General features: G+C 43.4%; 1 protein-coding gene across 1 annotated transcript in view; it reads left to right on the top strand.

Moving 5' to 3' along the window:
- DDX1 (DEAD-box helicase 1) overlaps positions 1–21,727 on the top strand; it is a 1,380,291-nt gene that overhangs the window by 139,135 nt on the left and 1,219,429 nt on the right. Inside the window, exon 4 of the mRNA XM_044064805.1 lies at positions 669–698. Coding sequence (XP_043920740.1) covers positions 669–698 — 30 coding nt within the window. The remainder of the gene's footprint in view (positions 1–668; positions 699–21,727) is intronic.

The raw sequence follows: 21,727 nt of genomic DNA on the forward strand, positions 1-21,727 counted from the left end.
CTGCCAATCATTTTGCGCACCATTGTTCTGTTGTGGTGACCCCTAACCGGGATAAGCCGAAAGGAGGAGATGATGACCTGTACGATGGAATGTGCATGGCTGAACCTTTTCTTTTATTAATATTATTCTGCAGTCTGCCACAAGTGTAGAAATGTTTTGGGTGTAAAATATGAATGCTGCTTCCTAGCGTAGTCAGTGTGCTAAGTGTTACTTCAATTTTTCCTTGTAGCACAAAACTGCAGATGTTTAGTGACGAGGGTAATTTCTTGAAACTTCATCTGTTGCAGTAGAGTGGTAGTTGCAATAAAAGACCTAGCAAATTGTTATAAGGAAACAATTTACATGATTAGGAGAGTAGTAGACTATTTCTTTGTTTTTATCATTGCCTGCATCTTAATACTGTAACGGCACGTTTGTTCTGCTGTATTTGAATATTTGCCTGCTATAATGGGGTTGAGGGAGTCACTAAAATGTTGAGTTGAAACGGTTCTAACATTTCAAGAAGTGAAAGCTGCTAACATTATTACGTAGAGGCTGTTGTTGAAGTAGATGCTGAAACGGTATTTACAGGAATTTCACTTTTGAAGCGTATTTACTCTGATGCAATAATATTCTGTTACTGGATTTGGTAATTTTTTTTTTTCAACCATTTCCCCTCTCTTTCACAGGCTGCAGAAACTGGGAGTGGCAAAACTGGGGTAAGTATGCTGAGCTATGGAATTTAATTTTAAGCTATGAACAGAAAACTTTCAATCTTAAGAAGTGAATTTATGCATATTTCATCTTGATTTACAACTTGGAAAGGCAATCTGTAGTTGCAAATTATTACACGGTTTATTTATCAGGGAACACTAAGCTGACAAGATTTACTTTAGGTATAAGAACAGAATTATTGAGTAATTGCATATATAACAAGCTGTGGTGATTAGCAGTACTGCTAAATGTTCTAAGAAGGCACGTTATGGTTTTATAATTTAGTGTAATTGTAATAAAACATAATACTTTTCTGTATTTGCAGTATTCCATTTGTTCAGATTTAAGACTTGCTGCATTACAGCATGCTAATATACAGGGAATTAAATGTTTTATATGTTAAATGTTTGCATGAATATTGTATGGTACATAGTGTATTAATCTCATGGCCATTTTTTTTGGCATGCTTCATTGATCTTTTACCTTCGCTGCAGAAACTACTTAACCAAGATTATGGGTTCAAAATGTTCTAGTGCAGCTAGTGATGCAGTGTCCTACTTGCAAGCCGCATCATTCATTGGGAACACTGTGTACATCTTTGTAGTACATGAGGCTATTGTATCAAAACCAGAAGTACTACACCATCAGAGGTAGGACTGCATTAGTCCCATAGATTGACTTCCATCTGCATAGGCTTAATACAGAACTGGAAGATGATGCCTCCTTTACCTGTCTAATATGTAAAGCTAAGAAGTATGGGCCCCCTTGACTGTCTGTACACACTTCATTTCTGTTCATCATTACAAAAGTAGTGAATACCCCAATATGTGGGATGTTCTTTTCACTTCTGTCTTAAAATTCCAGACTTTATCTTCGTTGTGGGGCACGCATGCCTCCTCTGTTATTACTAGTGCAGTATACCAGATTGATAGTGTGTTCAGCCTGTCTTTAGTAGTTTGTGTTTGTCTCATATCCTGAGGACTATCAAACAAATTATATATTCTTTTGTGTAAGAAAAATATGTTCACACAGCTGTCCTATATTCATGAGGGACCCTTATTGGCATGGACTATATTTAGTGCTCAAGTTCATACTCTTGCACTACCTTTACAGAGAGTGAAGGCATCCTCATTGTTTGTTTTTACAGTAATTAAAGTAATAGAAGTGATTCACTGGGCTTAGCTCAGGATTTAGATCAAGCTCCTGACTCAGTCAAGGCTCTTTCTCGTAAAAGAAAATGAGATTCTTCATTGTCTGAAAAGATTCAAAAATTTTTTTACCCAAAAATAGTGAAGTGTTCGTTTCTGTTTTGCCTCTCCAGGTTTCTGACTCAGATTCAGTGAGGGGAGGGGCTTTGGCCTGTCCCTTATGAAGGATTCTCTTTCTCTGAAACTGTTTATAAAATTAATCAGTTATTTCAGTGGAAAATTCAAGACATTTCTCAGTCGGTAAGAAAGTGGTTATGGCTTACTACAGCTAGAATTTCCAGAAACAACTGTAGTCCCTCATTCCTTTCATCTTTGGAGGATGTATTGTCAGTATCATAACTTGTACTGACAGACACCCTGCTGGCGCCGAAAAAGCGCAGAGGTATAAAGTTCCTCCATTCTTAAGTTTTTATGCACTCCTCCCAGATCAGCAGCAGCTTGATTTACTATAGCAAAGCATCAGAACATTTGATTAATGCTAAACCCTCCTGACAAGGATGAGAAAGCTTTTGAATAGATTTTTTTTTTTTGGGGGGGGGGGGGGGGGGCAATTCTTTCTGCAGCATTTGTTTTAACCATTCTTGGCTGCCAAGCTCATATGTTTGTTTGCCTCATTTGAGAATGAGAAATATTTTGTCATCTGTTTCCTCTTGTGAGGAGACTCTGTTTTGTGTAAATTTGGGCACATTTGTGTCTCAAGTGGCTACTCATTTTTTTAAATATATACACAGTTCTGCTGATGCCACTTCAAGGCCTGTTGCCACTGGAGTTATGAGGAGATTTGCATGGTTCCATTCTCAAAATCTCTGTCAAAAATTACATTTTGAATTTTCCCTTGGTCAGAGACTTTTTGTATCTTCTGCTGCAGAGGCCCTTAAAGTGTGATGAGGGAGGTAAGCTGATTCAAGGGATCTCTCAGATTTTTCAACCCTTCTCCAAGTTTGTCAGAGGATTTAATGCTTCCTCTACAGCTTTCTTGAAAACCAAATAAATGAACTCCGCAAGCTGCTGATAAGCAAAGGTTTGAAAAGCAGTAGCAGGGAAGTTCTGAAAAGATGCTGGAACCCCCCCCCCCCCAAGCAGTCTGTCTGTCTGACTGTATGAAATACTTACTCCCACCCTGGCAATCCCTTAATCATTCCAGAAAGTTTGACTGAACCTCCATTTCTCTCTTTTTGGCAACAGACTGGCCATAGGAGTCTCTCCTTTTCAAGGGATTCCCTGTCATCCACCAGATCAAACTCTCATTTCTTCCTGCAGATCTTGATGTTTTATAACTGTCTTATCTGTACATGAAGTACTAATTGCAGTTGTAGCAATTTCAGTTACCAATGCTACTTTGTTCCCCCCCCAATGGACTACTATATCTGTTTTTTGTTTTTGAACAGTTAAGGGGTGATTCACACTTCCTCATTCTCTGTAATGCTTTGTGGTTTGTTTCTAATGCTACTTGGTTACTTCTATATTGTGGTGTTCGGACAATTCCTAGTACAGTCTTGCTGCGTTATTGTGGTGCCTTTCAGTGTACAGACCCACTGTATGAGAATGTCTCATCACACCCAGCAAAAAGGTGGACAACTGATTCCAATTTTTTTTTTTTTTTTTTTTTAACAAAACCTGCATTTGTTTTTCTCCCACTTGTTCAGTGGACTTTGGATACCAACATGTATGTAGTCCACTATCCTTTGCTGCCATTATTGCCTTTTCTTCCTTTGGTTTAAACTCCCCTCTCATTAACCATTCCTGTGTCATATCTTGAAAAACTTGAGATTGCTTCAGGTGAGATTTACTTGCCACTAATTTGTTTCCCCCAATTTCCGTCTGTCTTGTCTGACCCCCCCCTTGTATTTTTTTTTCCCTCTACTTCTGGTTTGATTTCCATTCCCACTTGCCATTGAATATTGCTTCTGATCTAAGCAGAGATGTCATGTTAGACTTCCTGTCCCCATGTTAAACTTTCACTATGGATCTGATTACGTCAGCAGGTATATATTTAGTCCCATGATCGCAGGTCTAGAAGTGAAATTAATTTTGAGGGGACCCAAACCACCTTCAAAGCGTGGAATGTGTAATCTTGTTGTACTCCTTCTTCCCTCCTTGGGCTTTTCCTGTTAGGGGTTGCCAAAGAGGAACAACGGCACTTGAGTGTTATGGTGTCGAGTTGCCAGCCTGGCGCCCAATGTTTGCAGTAGTTTCCTTGTTTTTCTGTTCACCTCATCTGGTCAGACTGAGCCAGTCAATCACACCACAAGTGTAAAGTAAAATAGAAAAAGAAAATTGGTTTATCTTTGATCTTTATTCCTAGATGTCTGAGCTGTTTTCAGTATTAGTCTTTTAAAGTATTCCTTACAGAGTTTTATTCGCACTAGTTCATGTTTTAGTTTTAATGATGATCCTTCATCGGTTCCCAAATATTTGTACACTCCTTCCTGCTCAAGTTCCTTATGGTACATTCCTGTCCCAGACTGATGTTTTCTTGGTAGTGTAGCTTTCCTGCTTTAAATGTTGATTTTGTATGATTGTCAAGACCAGTTGTCATTCATTTGAGAAAGTTTGCACTACTTGCAGTTGTATTTTCAGCTCCTCATTGGATGAACTGTATGGGTTTAAGTCATTCATAAGAAGTAGATGAGAAATCTTTAATCAAGATTGTTTTCTGGGAGTCGAATTGTAACCAAGACAGCTTGATGGGTCAAGGACAAGACAAAACAGCAGTGGTAACAAAGAATCACCCTGGAGTATCCACCTTTGAATTTTTACCCTGTGATAATAATTTGACATTTGTTTTGGCTTAATTGCAAAGTGTTTTGTCACTATTTCATGGTCATTTTAATGTAATTGATGTGGGAGGTATCTTCTACATCTGTAAGCACTCTCTTACCTGGTAATGTGGGATGCTGTCGGATACTTTTTTTTTTTGTAATCTATCCGGGCCATACATAGATTCTTTCGCTCTCTAATTCTCCGTTATGGCTTTATTTAGCAATAAATAATCCTTCTGTTCCAGATGACTTTTGTTACCTCATTCAAGATAGAACAACAGATTTTCTTCTAAATGACTATAAACTGTGTCTGCCTCTGTTTCAGTAAACAGTTTGTACATAAGAAGGCAAGTTACTGGCCTATAGATTTTAGGGTGGCATACAGGCTCACTCTTGGAGTATCGTTTTTCCTGTTAACTTGGTTAGTGTCTGTTCTGGATGGTGGTATGTGTAGTTCTTTACACACAGATTTATTCCTGACTAAGGTGTTAATACTTTAGCCTGAAGTTTGATACTACATCTGTGCCTGGAGTTTTCCAACTAGGAGCATATGATGTCATTTTCATTCATTCCTGAACTGATGGGTCAGTAATATGACTTTGGATCTGGCTCGGATGTGTTTTACTAGATTCCCTGATCCAACTCTTGAGCTTTTCCCTGTACCCATAAAGGTGCAGTCACCCTGCAGTATTGTGGATCTCCTTTTCCTTTAGAGGCAGAAGAGTCCAGGAAGTTGTCTCCCACCTGCTGTCTAAAGTTGGCTTCAGGTTTAGAGCCTTCTGCCAAAGTACAGAAAGTCTGACCGGACATCCTTGGATCCAAAAATTTCCAAGCATAAGACTTTGAGGACCCTGTCCCCCGGGTTCCTGCAGAGCCACTCTCTGCTCAGCACCATTCTGCCTTCCTACAAGAGAGCATAAAGAGAGAGAGTCTCAGCCCCAGTCTGCTACTGCTTCCATCAGGTTACCCAGGAGCCTTTCCGAAGTGGATAGGATGATAAGTACGTTTCTCAAAGCTCAGATTCAGATGGGAGTTGTCCCATCTCCATCTTCCATTGGATCTATGAGCCTACCTTCTGTTTCCACACTGTAATTTCTTCTTCTCTGATTCGATCAGTGATTTCAGAGCCTTCGGATCTGTGAAACCTGTAGTCTGTATCTGATCTGAAGCTATGTTTTCAACTCTGAAGAGTGCATCCCCTGAGTTGTTCTGTGCCAGTTCCCTTTGAGCAGGATGAGTCACGAAGCTGAAGTGTCAGCACTGGGTTTGGGGGGCTTGGTTCGACTCTGAGGATGTCAGAGCTGTCACTGGCACTTGGGGCTTCTGCATTGGATAGCTCGGGTCTGACACCTCATTTAAGGTAGGGATCCGGGCAGGGTCTGAGCAACCCTGGTGTGGCCAGCTACATCATCTCCTCGTCCAACTGTTTTTGAGGTGGTGGAGAAGGTTTTTTTCTCATCAGAGAGACACAACTACTCTTCCTTCTTCGAATCTTACAGTCCTGTTACCATCAGGTCTGAGCTGTGATCCTCACAGACCTATCACACAGGGACTGACAGCCCTGACAAGCATCCAGACAGTCCCTCTTGGACTTTACCTCTCTTTGGACATCTCTGCAGACCATCCCACTGAGGAAGGTCCCTGCAAGAACATTTGTGAGAGGAGGCACATTAACACCCCTCAGGAGTCACTCACTGAAGACATTGACTTCGATGAAGGGGAGGGGTTCCCAAGGTCTTCAGAGGGTGACATCTCCTTCGGCCATATCTTACATATTCTCAGGCAGAAAGGTGATTGGTCCTCTGATTTCCGTTCCCATGAGGAGTCAGTGTTCCTGGAAGCTTTTGGGTCCAGCCCATCTATGTCTTGGATTACTCCCCGACTAATGAACTTGTAGATCTAGTTTCTCGCTGGGTGTGGATGGAGCAAGATACTGTTAGAACCCATTTCCTACCACCCTGAGAAGTTTCTTGTCTCTGAAGGACAAGCCCCACTGGAGCAAGGGGGTCCTTGATGCCATGGTTGTGGTGGCAGCAAGTAAGAGCTAGCAGAGCTCTTCTGTCCATCCCCCTAACAGAGAGTCCAGGGCACTGGACATATTTGGGAAGCATGTTTATACTTTAGTAACCTTTTGTCTTATGGTCACTGAACTACTTGGCCCATTTCACCAGGCTGTGAAGGGATTTGACTGAGTGTTCTAAATCCTTTTCTGACTCCCATGTTTGGTGAGGACCACAAGAAGCTTTCTTCACATCTGGCTACCCTTCTGTCCATTTCTGGTGCGTCCATGAGGTTAATTTCCCATGCTGCTGAGGGAATCCCATGGGCAGCGGATTCAGTCATAGCTGTAAGGAGGCATACCTGAATATGCCTGTATGATTTTGTGGAGCCCTTTAAGGCTTCATTCATCAATGCTCCTTTTGATAGATTGTCTTTATTTGGCTCCCACCGTTAAGGAAACACTTTCACAGACTGAGCAGGATGTGCCATGGGCATCTGTTTTTCTACACTCGAGATCCTTTTCCAGGAATCCATGAGGAGGAAAGAAAATGTGGTTCTGTAAGTCCCAGGGCCCTTTCCAAGACTCACGAGGGATATCTCCTCAGAGGCATGGGGGGAGTTCTAATGGAAGACTCTGTCCTCTAGGCAGAGGAGGCATACAGAATCAAGGTTTCTGAGACTCTTTCTCAGATAGCACTTTTCAGTGCTCCTGAAAGTTGCCTAAATGCTCCTCTCTAGATGCAGTCGTGGGGTGCTTGTCTCTACACCCACATGCCTGAGCGTCGATCACACAAGACACTTGGGTGTGAATAATCACATCAAAAGGTGTTCGTACCATTTTCTCAGTTTACCAAATGTATGGCAGTGTTAGCAGCTCATTTGAGACTGATAGGATTCCGTGTTTCTATTACTAGATACCTGACTCCTCACTGCCCCAACCAGGCCTCTCTTCGAGAAATCCAGAGACTACTTGTTCCAGTTATGTAAACCCTTGGGCATCACAATCGACTTTTGCAAGTCACATCTTTAGCCTGATCAGAGCCTGGAGTTTATAGGTACTCATTTTGACAGTTGGTCAGATAGCCTCCGTTCCACCAGACAGAGTATGGACCTTCAACTTGTTCATTTGACACCGATCTCATATCCTTCTCCTGCAGCCCGATTGTTTCTTCAGATGCTGGGGTTCATGGCAGTAAACATAACCTTGGTTCTTATGGGTCTGCTTTTTTATGCACATTCTCTAGTGAACTTCACATGTTCAGTGGTCAATTCTTCACCTGTCAAACTCCACACGAGTATGCAGAGACCACCTGTTTTGGTGGTTCAGTCAAAAGAAGTTTCTTAGTCACTCTTTTGGCTTTCCACCCCATAATTGCCATGGTAACCATGGACAGTTCCCATTTGGGGTGGGGAGCATTTCTTGAGAAGGGTGGTCCAAGGCATTTGGTCCCCTGAAGAGACCAGTTTGCAACTGTGTGTACTAGAGGAGAGAGGTCCTCCTAGTGTTGCAGGCTTTCCAGGAAACCCTTCCTCATGGGACAACTGTGATTCAAACTGACAAGTCTGTGGTTTGGTACATCAACAAACTGGGGAGAATCTGATTTTTTTCCCCTTTGTCGAGAGGCAGTGAGAGTGTGGCAGTGCGTGATCTCCTCTAACCACTTTCTAATGGCAATGCACATCCTGTGGAAGTCCAGCATGCTAGTGGACATCAGCAGGTTCATTATGATGCTTCATGAGTGGTGTTTGTCAGTCAGTGATGGAGCGAATTTATCCTTCTGTGATGTTAGCATTGCTGTGATCTGTTTGCATCTCCCAACAACATGTGCAGCATGTTCTTTGCACTGAGCCCTTTCCCCGGGGAGTCACCAAGAGATACTTTAGTCCACGTTTGGCCCTCTGGTCTCCTTTATGCTTATCCCATGATACTTCTAATTCCCAAATTCTTACAGAAGGCACTTAAATTGAAGAGCATGGTTGTCCTCATTGACCTTGTCAGGTGTCCTTTGTTCTCACTTTTTGATATCCATCCTGGATGCTGGATTCCAGTCCAGACCTTCTCTGTTTCCCCATAGGGATGGATTTACCTGGGCGTTACAGGCCTCAAGTTGACCACATGGTTTCTCCAATTCCACTGATGGTTAGACAGCCCAGGCTTTCATCCCTGATCTGACAGATATTGCTATTATCCTAAAAGGCCCATCAGGAACATTCTCTATGCTCTGCAGATTAAATTAGACCACTTCACTGCACCTGTTTCAGCTACATCCTGTAGTTTTAACATCTGTTTTTCAAGAATGGGCTAGTCTCTACTATCAAAGTGCAGTTGATAGCAATATCTGATTTTCATTCAGGTTAAAATGCTTTCTCTTTGACTTCATCAGAGTTGTGCAGCACTTTCCTTAAAGGTAAATTTTGCTTAGGCCCCAAGTGAAGGACCCTTCATCACCCTGGGATTAATTATTATTTATTTATTTATTTCAGTTTGATTACCGGGGAGGTCCACTGGGCTTTGGGGGTCCATTTTCAGTGGAGGCCCGGGGAGAAAAGGTCCACAAAAACAACAGTATTTATTACAAAAAAGAGTTCAGACAAAAAATACATTAGCATTAGCAGGTAGCTACAAATAGTCCACAATACTGAAATCAGAAGGCTAAAAATAGCATAAGTATTAACAGTTTCAGATAAAATTCAGCAGGAAAAAAAGAACAAAAATTTATGGGATATTATAGAAGAGAAAATTTACAGTTTAGTAGCTTATGCAAATTAGTATTTCAGAAGAGGTGAGGGGGAAAGGAGGTCAGCCTAGGGTGGGTTAGTAGCTTCTGCATATAGTGCAAAAAGTATTAGTGTCTTATACAGCTAGTATTTTTGGAGAGGCTAGAAAAAGGTTAGTTAAGTATAGAGATTAGCCAGGAGAGGAGGAGGAGGATAGTTTGAGAGGTGTAGGTTGAAGAGTGCAGTTACATATTCTGTTTAGATAAAGGTGGGAATGAAGTTGGGTTTTGAAGTATTCTAGGTTGTTGCAGGTTTTTAGAGAGGAGGGTAGGGCATTCCATTTTTTAGCTAGGGTAAAGGATAAGAGCAGTTGGCCAGCTGGGCGCTTGGGTTTTTGTACTGTGATCAGGTTTTGGTGAGAAGATCTAAGGGGGTTATAGGGTAGAACAGTATTGGAAAGAGCAGGACAGTTAGTTGGGTGGAACACTAATTTATGGGCTGTGGTGAGTTGGAGAAAGGTAAGATGATTGGGGAGTTCAAGCCAGTTTAGAGAGTGAAGGGAGGAGCAGTGATGAGTGGAGGATTTGTCATTGGTTGCAAATTTGGATATTTTGTTATAGCATTGTTCCAATTTGGAGGTGAGAGTAGATGATAGATTAGTGAGCAGAGGGGCACCATATAGTCGAGAGAGAAGGGGGTAAGTAGAGGCAAGGGTTAGTCTAGTAGAAGGAGATAGAAAGTGGTTGTTTCTGTACAATAAGCCAAGTTTTATGTATGTTTTTCTTTTATGTTTAGCTGGATGTGAGTATTGAATTTCAGCTGGTCATCAATTGTAACACCAAGAAGTTTGGTGGAGGTTACTATCTCAATAGTGGAGTTGGTAAGGCTGGTAATATGGAAATAATTTTTATTAAGAGATGAGGATTTGGAGGGGGGGAAGAGGAGGATCTTAGTTTTGTTGGCATTAAGGGCGAGGTGATTTTGGAACATCCAATTTTCAGTGGTTGAAAAGGCCATTTGGGTTAGAGCTTGGAGCTCAGTTTGGTTAGGGGCATGGCAGATCAGAGTGGAATCATCAGCGTATTGTACAATTGTAGTGTTGGGGATGGCTTTATGGAAGTCGTTAATGAAGATATTGAATAATAATGGGCCAAGAATGCAACCTTGTGGTACTCCGGTAGGAGTAGGAAGGAAGGTTGATGTTGCTTGGCCCCATTTCACAGCTTGGGACCTGTTTGAAAGGTAGCTAGTGAACCAGGAAAGAGCTTTCTGGCTAAGGTTGAGGTTAGAGAGATGGTTTAGAAGGAGGGAGTGGGAGATGGTGTCAAAGGCTCTGGATAGATCTAGTAGAACAGATGATACTAAGTTACCGGAGTCCCGGGCAGAGTTCACAGAATGAAGGAAGGAGAGAAGGGAGGTGTTAGTACAGTGTCCTGGTCGGAAGCCGTGTTGGGTAGGAGAGAGTAGTTTGTGTTCAGTAAGGAAAGGCAAGAGCTGCAGGTGGATACATTTTTCTAGAATTTTCGATATAGGGGAGAGGATGGCAACGGGATGGAAATTAGAGACATTACAATTCTTGCCACCTTTGTGAAGTGGAAGAATGAAAGCAGAACGCCAGAGTTTGGGTACATAGGATTCGTGTAGAGACCTGTTTATCAGGATGCTGATAGGTATAGCAATGGAATCAGAAGCTATCTTTAGGAAGGAGGATGGGATGTTATCAGGGGCATTGGAGCAAGGCTTGAGTTTATGGAGCAGTTTCTTTATTAGGTCGGTGGGTACGGGTTTGAGTTCGAAAGTGGGGGGATGGAAAGAGAAGGGAAGATTGATATGAGGGGGGAGGGTTGTTGTTGGAGAAAGTTTTGGTTAGATTGGCAATGGAAGAGGTGAAGAAGGAATTGAATAGTGAGGCAATTTCAGGTCAGATTTGCTGGAGTCTGGGCATGGGCCAAGAAGGCGGGAAGGTCCAAAAACAATCAGTGACCTGGGAGAAAGAGAACAACTGCAGGGGAGCAGGTATGTGGATTATTAGCTTTGTATTATACTAGAAACCTTAGTTTCTTAAGTTTTTGTTGGGGTAAAAATAGTTAAAAGAAGAAAAAAAGTATGAGTATACGGAGAGAGAAAATACAGCTGTCTTGGTAAGGGGAAGAGACACTTTATGGAACAAGTAAATGTGTGTGGAGAGAAGAGATAACAGCTATTCTTGGTGAGGGCAGGAGACCCTTTCTAGGTAGGGTTGGTTAGTGGAGAATAAGAGGGAGGTATTTGCTGCAGTTAACAGTTGTGCTGCAAGGTTTGACGAAGTCCTTTTGAACCATTGACTAGATCTGACTTTAACTTTTTATCTTGGAAAACTGCTTTTCTAGTGGCTATTACACCTGCAAGAGGAGTATTTGAGCTCCAGGCTGTCTTTTCCAGATTCCCACATCTCATCTTCCATTGACTCTGTGTTGGAATTTTTGTCTCCTTTATTCTACCAAGGGTCTGCCTCAGCCACCATCTAAGTTCAGCTGGCGGCTATTTCAAATTATCATGTGGCTTATGAACCTAGCTTAATGGCACACAGGCTGTGTAGAGCATTCCTGAAAGGCACTCTTCTCCTTCGTCCCCCTGTATCTCAACCTGTTATCCCCTGGGACCTCAATTTTATTCTGCAAGCCCTCACTCTCCCACCCTTTGAGCCCGCGGCTTCCTGCGATTTAAAATTTCTTACAAGGAAATCTACCTTTTTGATAGCTATCACATCAGCTAGAGGAGTATCCGAACTCCAGGCCCTATCAGTCAAGCCCCCATATTTGGTATTCCATAAAGATAGTCTCTCAGAACAAATCTGTCCGTCCTTCCCAAAGTGGCTTCCTTATCTAATATTAATCAGTCCATTGAGCTGCCGGTCTTCTTCCCCAACTTCTCCAATAAGGCAGAGTACTAGTTTCATCTGTTGGATGTTCATAGGCAACTACGCTTTTATCTACACAGGACTAAAGATTGGCGGAAGTCAGACCAGCTTTTTGTTTCATTCTCAGAGAATCGCTTGGGGTCTGCGGTTTCCAAGGTTACCATTTCTAGGTGGATAGCTGGTTGCGTCTCCTTTATTTATCAGGCAGGGGGAAAGAACCTGCCTTTTCCAGTCAGCGCGCACTCTACCAGAGCTGTTTCCACTTCCACAGACTTTCAGGCTGGGTTATCGATGGGTGATCTATGTGCGGCTGCAACATGGGCTTCTCACACGTTTGTTTCCCATTACAAATTGGATGTGGTGTCCAGGGGCAGATCATCTTTTGGCTCCACAGTGCTCAGGAGTATTTTCCATTGAGCCACCCAGGATGTAGGTGCTAGGGACGCTGTCCCACAAGTGAAGAATGTAGGCGAGATAGGACTACATAACATCAGTTAGTTATGTACTCACCATAACGTTAGATGTATGTAGTCCATCTCGCCTCACATTCTTCATTACCCCCCCCCCCCCCACCGTCCCCCACTCCTGGAGGATTTGTAGGATCTCCTTGTACTTGTTTTTTTTCTCTAAAAACTGCATTTTACCTGATTTTGGCCTAGCACTCAAGTGTGGGGTCATTTATTGCACTGTTGTGATTATTTTGCTGCTTGTATATCTCTGCTACCTTTAAACTACAACAAAAAGAAAAAAAAAAAACAAAAAAAAATCTTTTTCCCCACTTTCTGAAAGTTAAATTTCAGTTACAGATTTGCTGTTCTGAACTGTTTGGAAGTTTCTAGAAGGCCAGTGCTTGCTTGGGCTAAAGGGAAGTCTCCGTGTTCACCAGTGGGAGTGGTTAACACTGAACAGCCTGCCTGTCCCTGGAGGAGTGGTACTACCTAGAAGCTGTAGTTTTATTGGCCATTTTGGGTCAATTCTAAACTCCTTGATCTGTCTCTTAAAACCCGGCTGCTTCGTGGTTTTGGCGTCTTTTCAGGCTTGCTAGTTGTTGCTGAAGCACCTACCAAAGGGAGAAAACGCTGAGAGAAGAAAAGGAGCCACTTCTGTGATTTAGTATTTTCTTCTGATTTCTTAAGTTGTACTGCTTTGCCGCCTACTTTTTGGCATTTTCCTGCTTGCTAAAGTTTATATCTGTAACAATAACAGTACTTGGTACACATCTAGAGCCTGTTTACTGCATTTCATGTGTTGCACTTAATTTAAAATAGTTTTTTTCTCTAAAAACTGCATTTTACCAGATTTTGGCCTAGCACTCAAGTGTGGGGTCATTTATTGCACTGCTGTGATTATTTTGCTGCTTGTGTATCTCTGCTACCTTTAAACTACAACAAAAAGAGAAAAAAAAACAAAAAAAATCTTGCTTTTCCCCCCACTTTCTGAAAGTTAAAGTTCAGTTACAGATTTGCTGTTCTGAACTGTTTGGAAGTTTCTAGAAGGCCAGTGCTTGCTTGGGCTAAAGGGAAGTCTCTGTGTTCACCAGTGGGAGTGGTTAACACTGAACTGCCTGCCTGTCCCTGGAGGAGTGGTTACTACCTAGAAGCTGTAGTTTTATTGGCCTTTTTGGGTCAGTTCTAAACTCCTTGATCTCTCTCTCTTAAAACCCTACAAATCTCTCTCTCTGCGCGGTTTTGCGCACTGAGCAGCGTCGCCTAAACAGGTTTAAACTATTCTAGGCTCCACAAAGTCTGCTCTTCACTTTTTCCCTTAGAACTGTTCAAACTCTCAAAGTAATCACTCTATTCTCTTTCTAAAGCCCTGCACTTGCTCAACTCTTATAAGGAAACACTAACTAACTAAAGCACTACACCCTCCTTGACTTCTCATAAGTATTAGGCTCCCTATTGGTCCTTCCTGATCAAGTGAAAAATCAGTTCCTTTCCCTAATCTGATCAGTAAAAAACCATTTCCCTATACTAATCTGGTATGTCCAAGGGTCAGTTTCAAGGTTACTCTCCAGTCCAGCTGGTGAATCTGGGAATTTTGAGGCAATGTTACAATTGCCTTACGTACACAGACAACCCTCTCCTCCTTACAACAAACTCTAATACATGTGAGAGATGCAGTTACACAGCCAAACTGGAGGCAGAGCTCTCTCAACCCAAGACTGGCGCAGTCAGTCAGGAGGAAAAGGTAACCACCCACACCACAAATCCAGTCTCACACAGACCTATTGCATCTGCATACCCAACACATAAACACACACAAAAACGTACTCTGAGGCTCTAAATAAAAATCTGCCTAAACAGCAAAGACCTCCTAAGCAGATATCCAAGCAACAGCCACTCCTCAACAATACCCACGAATCACATACATCACAAAATCAGTGTGCCTCAGTCACAGCCCTTAAGGCCAAACAACGCACCAAATACACTTGTTATAGGGGACTCTGTTGTCCGGCACACTGACGTCCTGCTCACCAGACTGAACAAGAAGAAGGTCACTGTAAGCTGCTTGTCGGGTGCCAGGATCCCCCACATAACGCAAGCACCCAGGTCACTCCAAAGCAAGTACAAGTATGACTCCGTCATTGTCCATGCTGGTGTGAATGACCAGAGACATACCTCCCTGGACTGCATAAAAAGAGACATAGAGGAGCTCTCTGACCATGTAGCCCAGGCTGGTATGACCCTGACCTTGAGTAGCATCTTTCCCTCACCAAGAATGATGCCACAGTATAAAGACAAAATGATCAGTTTCAACAATTGGCTAAAGTATTGGTGTCATTCAAAGGTGATCCAGTGTCTGTCAGCCTGGGATGACATGCTCGACAAGCCACGTTGCTTCGCTAGGGACGACTTGCACCTGTCACCCTTAGGCTTTCGTATATTGGCCAAGGCTCTTGCCACCCCCATAGTGCCTTTTTTAGGCAAGGCTCAAAGGACAAACCCACCTCCACAGACAACCCAAGGATAAAAAAACTAAAGGTAATGCTACTCAATGCCAGAAGTCTAAACCTCAAGATGCACGCACTCGAGGCTCTCGTCAGTATTGAGAAAATCGATGTCTGTGCAGTAACAGAAACCTGGTTCAAGGCTCCTGAGAGCACCCCAGCACTACCAGGTTATAACTCATACCATGCGTTTCGGCCCCAAAACTCGGACCGAAGCACAAAAGGAGGGGAAGTATCTATATTCATCAAAGATACCTACACCTCCAGGTTAGTGGCACTGCACGAAGCATCGGAAACCATCCATTTGCAACTAACGGCAGGCAAAACTGCCTTTCAGTTAGTAGCCTGCTACAGAACACCCTCCTTATTACAGGAACCCCACTTGGTATTCCTGAGAACACTGGAGAATATGAAGGTCTCTCCAAACACTGTTATTGGGTGACTTCAACTACCCAAACATTGACTGGGAAAACTACTCAAGCCCAAACACCCTCGCAAAACGGTTCCTTGAATTTATAAACTCTAATGCAGTGGAACAACTGGTCACCACTCCCACGAGAGTGAACAACATATTGGACCTGGTCATCACCAACATGGGGACTCTATGTTCCACACCAGAGGTAAACCCCTCATTGGTAAGATCAGACCATAAACAAATTTCTCTGGACATCCATATCCCGTCCCCACCCCCAGCCAAGGAAATCACTGTAAAGAATTTCTCAAAAGCCAATTTTGCACTTCTCAAGACTGAGGTGGAATCCTTCAAAGCCCCTGGGCCAGAGGATAATACAGCCCAATCCGCAGAATCCTTTACAAATGCATTCTATGAGCACCTGCAGAAATGCATGGATCGTGCTATCCCAAATAAAACCAAGACTCACTCCTCCAAAAACAGGAGACCGGTCTGGTGGACCCCGGCCATAAATAAGTTATACAACAGAAGGAGGAAGCTACTACATGACCAAAATCCCAAAAAGGGAAGGCATCTCTGATGAGTATTAGCAAGAAACATCGATCCCTCATAAAATCATCAAAGGCCAGTTTTGAAAGAAAAATTGCCCTAGACACTAAAGATAATCACAAGGCCTTCTTTAGTTATGTCAGGAACATGGGCGGAAACTCCCAGGTATGCTCTGAATTGTTGCATAACGGTACAAAATATACCAAACCTACAGATATAGCCAACATCCTGGCAGACAGATTCAGCGCAAACTTCTCCCCCCTTCCCCCCCCAAAGGAGCAAATGCCTATCCCAACTGAATGTAACCTCCCTGACATCACAGATGCACAGGTGAAAGCTGCCCTCTCCAAAGCAAAAAAAAACAGCATTTATGGGACCGGACGGTGTCCCAGGCTGTGTCTTACACGAGCTCCAAGAAGAACTGAACCCTCACATTAAGTCACTGTTCAAACTTAGCCTTACTACAGGATATGTACCCAAAGAATGGCGTACAGCTACAGTGGTCCCACTCCACAAAGGTGGTGCCACAACGGACCCCGGAAACTATCACCCCATAAGCCTGGCTAGTCTGGTCTGTAAAGCTATGGCGCGTATTATCATGGAACTCCTAAACAAAGACATTGGGAGCCTCCAGACACTGGACACTACCCAATTCGGCTTTAAGGGCAGATCTTGCCTCTTAAACCTAGTTGATTTTTGAAACTGTTGCCAAAGCCATAGATGAGGGCAAGGTAGTCCACACAGCCTACCTGGACCTCGCAAAAGCCTTCGGCACAGTACCCCACTCTGGCATCATAAATAAGCTTATCAGCTTAAATATCAACCCCTATATCACAAGATGGGTTGCAAACTGGCTCAGAGATAGAACCCACATGGTCAGAATCGCAGGTGCCATGTCCGAATCCAAACCAGTTACAAGTGGCATCCCACAGGGCTCAGTTCTGGGACCTCTCTTGTTCGGTATATACTTCTCTGAGGTTCAGGCTAACACGGGGGGATTATGGCTGACAAAGTTAGCAGATGACTGCAAACTGGGGGGCCATAATCGAATCTCCAGCTTGACACAAGCATCCTCCAAACGGGTCTGACAGAGACGGATGCTTGGTGCTAGGGCCATGGCCTCAAGCTAAATGCTAAAAAGTGCATAGTCATCCCCTTTGAGAAAAACAAGGTGCCCACAAATTACCACATAGGTGGTAATCCATTAAGTACGGAAGAAGTAATTGGAGATTTGGGGACCAACGTAGATAGTAATCTCTCCTTTGATAATCACGTTGCCAAAGTGGTTAGAAAGACCTTCTATATAGCCCACCTTATCACGAAAGGGTTCGCATCTAGATCAAGAGGTCATTGTGCCCCTCTACTCGTCACTCATCAGGCCCATAATTGAATACAATGCCCCTTTTGGGATGTACCTTACCCGACACCTGCAGCAACTGGAGAGACCCCAAAAGTACCTCACCAAGAGGATCATGGGCTACAAACAGATGTTCTATGCAGCTCGACTGAAGAAACTCCAGCTGTACCCAGTTGCTTACCGCCTACTCAGAGGCGATCTATGCCTGACGTACAAAGCCATGTCAAACCCAGAATTAATGGACATGCTCCACCTCAAAAAATCCAAGTCCCTGAGAGCTACACGCTCCAGGGACCTAAACCTCAGCACAAAAATAAATAGGACATGCTGGAGGGAGAAATTCATTTCCCAGACGCTCCCCTCACTCTGGAATAGAATCCCAATTCATGTTAGACATAGCCCCTTGCTGACCCTCTTCAAGCAAAATCTGGACACGTGGATGGGAAATCGCAAATTCACCCCTGGGATCTCTTCTGTGTCCCTACTAGACAGAAGCACAGTAAACTAATCTTAAAAGGGTACCTTCTGTGACCTACTTTACAGAGGCACAGTAGGCTAATCTAATAGGGAGGCGGAAGCCAAATACACTCTGGCTAGGCTTATAAATGCCCTAGGGCAGATAGCCTAGTATCTACCTATGAACCTATGATGTTACAGAGTCCCTTTGGATAATTTGTTCGACCTCGTTGTTATGGGTGTGTGTGTGTGTGTGTGTGTGTGTGTGTGTGTGTGTGTGTGTGTGTGTGTGTGTGTGTGTGTGTGTGTGTGTGTGTGTGTGTGTGTGTGTGGGCGATGGATATGATACTTCTGTTGGCAGCAGACTAGATCTGGGGATGTGGAGCAGTGTATTGTGGGATACCATCTTAGCCCAGCCAAGCAAAGACTTTTAAGCTAGTAAATAGGGGCCGAGTCGGAGCCGACATTCGGCTCCAAACCCACAAATGAAGAATGTGAGGCAAGATGGACTACATACATCTAACGTTATGGTGAGTACATAACTAACTGTTCGGCCCCAAGGTGAAGGATACATTTGCCAGGTGTGAAAAGGATGGAAAGACCCTGTCTGTTGTGGGCATTCATTTTTAAACTCCTCAGCTGTCCTATTCCAGGAATCAAAGGAGTGGAAAGATTTGGTTCAAAAAGTCCCAGAGGCCTTTTCACCCAACAGCCTGGCAACAATCTTCAATACTCTGGTGGAGAGAATCCTTAACAGAGGCTACCACAGCCCTTTCCCTCTTTTTTTCCCCCAAGGTCATTGAGAAAAATCCCAGATGTTCCAGCCAGTTAGAGGGATCAAGCAGCCATAGAAGTTCAAAAACTGCTAGAAAAAAAGTCATCCAAGAAGTCCCACCAGACCAGCTAGGATCTGCGTTTTACTCCAGGTTCTTTTTTGTCCCAAAGAAGATGGGGCTGGAGTCCAATATTGGACCTCAGCCTTCTGAAGAAGTTTGTTCAGCAGACAAAATTCTGGATGGTCACTGTTCAGCCTATTCTCCCCTTTCTAGGGAAAAATTATTGGATTTACTCTATAGACCTTCAAGATGCGTATTACCACATAAAGATTGACAAACGCTTAAGAAGATATCACTGCTTTCAGCTAGGGGCCAGTCATTCTTAGTTCAGAGTACTGCCCTTTGGCCTCACCACAGCTCCCAGAGTTTTCACTAAATGCATGGCAGCAGTCACGGCTCATGTGAGACGGCACGAATTCCGGCTGTTTCCTTATCTAGACGACTGGCTCCTCAGCTCCCCTACCAGGCAGCTGCTGGTACAAGCAACAGACTACGTCATACACTTGTTCAGTGCTCTGGGCATAACAGTCCGCAAAGAATAGTCACAGCTGTCTCCCACTCAGGGTGCAGAATTCATAGGAGCCCACCTCAACACAATTTCGTGTATAGCTTTTTCTACCCTGTCACAGGCTCCAAAAGATAAGGTCTCAAGTTCAGCTCATTTTAGTAAAAAAAAACTTGTCTTTCAAGCCTTAGGATTTAGCAGTGGCCATCACCCTGGTTCCCTTGGCAAGATTTCACATGAGGATACTTCAATGGCTTCTGGCCTCTCAATGGTCCATGCTGTTTTATCTGGTGACTCTCCCGATTTTAGTATGAAGCTGTTGCAAAAAGTATCTAGCCTGGTGGATACAGTCAGAAGAAATTCTAATGGGCCGTCCCTTTGTTCCCGCTGAACCCAAGGTCATGGTGACCACGAACACCTCCAACTTGCACATCCATGTCCTTGAAAAGAGAGCAGTGCTCTTAGTGTTGCAAGCCTTTCAATCTTTTCTTTCTCTGAGAATAGTTGCGATCCACTCACACATGTCAGTGATATGGTACATCAACAAACAGGGTGGAACCAAATCCTAACCTCTTTGCCCGGAAGCTCTGAGTGTGGCAATGGGTGATATCTTCCAACTGCTTTCTTGTGGCAACACGCATCTGAGAGTTCTAGCGTGATAGTGGACAAGTTGAACAGACACATTCTTCTGCCTCATGAGTGGTCTCTCAGTCTCAAAGTGGCAATGGAAATATTTTGCTGCTGGGGCCACCCTTGCTGCGATCCACTTTGCTCGGATTCCTCCTCGGGGGGCCCAGAGAGATGCGTTCCTTCTCGATTGGTCCTAAGGTCTTCTTTATGCCTTGCCGTCCTTTTCCCTTATACCCCTCTTTCTAAAGAAAGCCCAAAGGTTGTGAAGCAAAGTGATTCTCATTGCTCCTATTTGGAACATGCAAGTTTGGTTCCCCTTTCTATGGCCTCACCCGCAGAGATTGGTGCATCCCGATCGATGCACTCTCAAGCTCACAGCTTGGTTCCTCCATCTCCGTCATTCGCCAGGTAGAATATTATTACTTCCCACATACAAAAAATTCTTCTGGATTCACATAGACCTTCCACCAGGAGACTATATTCCAGAAAATGGAAAGAGACTTTCAATTTGGGCCTCTGAAAACAATTTTGAACCCTTCTTGGCACCTGTTGAAAATGTTTTGGAATTTTTAGCTGCTCTTTTTGACCAGGGAGCTTCTGTGCCCAACATTAGTTCATTTAGTAGCCATTTCATCGCCTGTGCAAGTTTTTTTTTTTTTTTTTTTTTTTTTTTTAAAGGTGCCTTATGCCTAAAACCTCCATTCAAAGATCCCATAGCCCCCGGGATCTAACCTTAGTTTTGCAATCTGTAGTACTACCTTCCTTAGAACCAGCGGCTACTTGCCATTTCAAATTCCTTTCCTGGAAATTTTTTTTCTGGTAGCCTTCACCTTCCACCAGAAGAGTGTGAGAGCCAGGGTACTATGTGCAAAACCCCCATATATAATTTTTCATAAGGACAGGGTCTCGTTGAGAACTAATCCTTCCTTTTTTCCTAAGGTTGTCTCTGAATCTGAATCTAATATTAATCAAACTATTGAGTTACCTGTTTTCTTACCCATGTTTTCCAACAAAGGTGAATATTGCTTGCATTTACTGGACGTTCAAAGGCAACTACGTTTTTACTTTGACGGGACTAAAGAGTGGAGGAAATCAGGTCAATTGTTTATTTCCTTTTCTGGCCCAATGTGTCTAAAGTCTCTTTATCTGGATGTACCTGCGCCTGTAATAGTGCATTCAACCAGATGAATTGCCACATCAACTGTTTTTTTCATTCAAAACCTTTTATGGACGATGGGCTGGCCTTGCCCCCCCCCCCCCAACTAGTTCCATTCTTGTTTAAAGATGGTCCGTTATTGTCCCCAGACCAGAGAGCTCCCATGAAGCACCTTATTAGTCTAAGCCACCCTTTTATGTTGTACAGCAGTGATTTTTATTAATGGTCTCTAACTTCTCTCCTGGTATCCAGCTTGTGTCCCAGTTATTGTTGAACTTTAGTACCTGTGAGTGTGCTCTGACTTTACTGTGAAAATCTTTGCAGAACCAGATATGTCACCCTTGGTCAAATGCTGCAGGCTGTGCCCCCAGTGTTTTGTGAAAGGGCTTGCATTGCAATGATTGGGCCACCACCCCACGCAGGACAGATGAGCCGGCATCAGCTACTCATCTCCTTTCTTCCTTGCTATATTCTCCAGCACGCATTCTTTTAAGTGAATCCGTATTGACTTTTCCAGGCTACCTTTTATCCCTGTATGTTGTGGAGCTGGCAAGTTTCAGCACTGAAGTGTTACTTTTCCCAAATAAAGAAAACG

Source organism: Protopterus annectens, chromosome 1.part0 (assembly GCF_019279795.1).
Source record: "Protopterus annectens isolate FY-2018-M chromosome 1.part0, PAN1.0, whole genome shotgun sequence".
In the NCBI taxonomy this organism is placed as follows: domain Eukaryota; kingdom Metazoa; phylum Chordata; order Ceratodontiformes; family Protopteridae; genus Protopterus; species Protopterus annectens.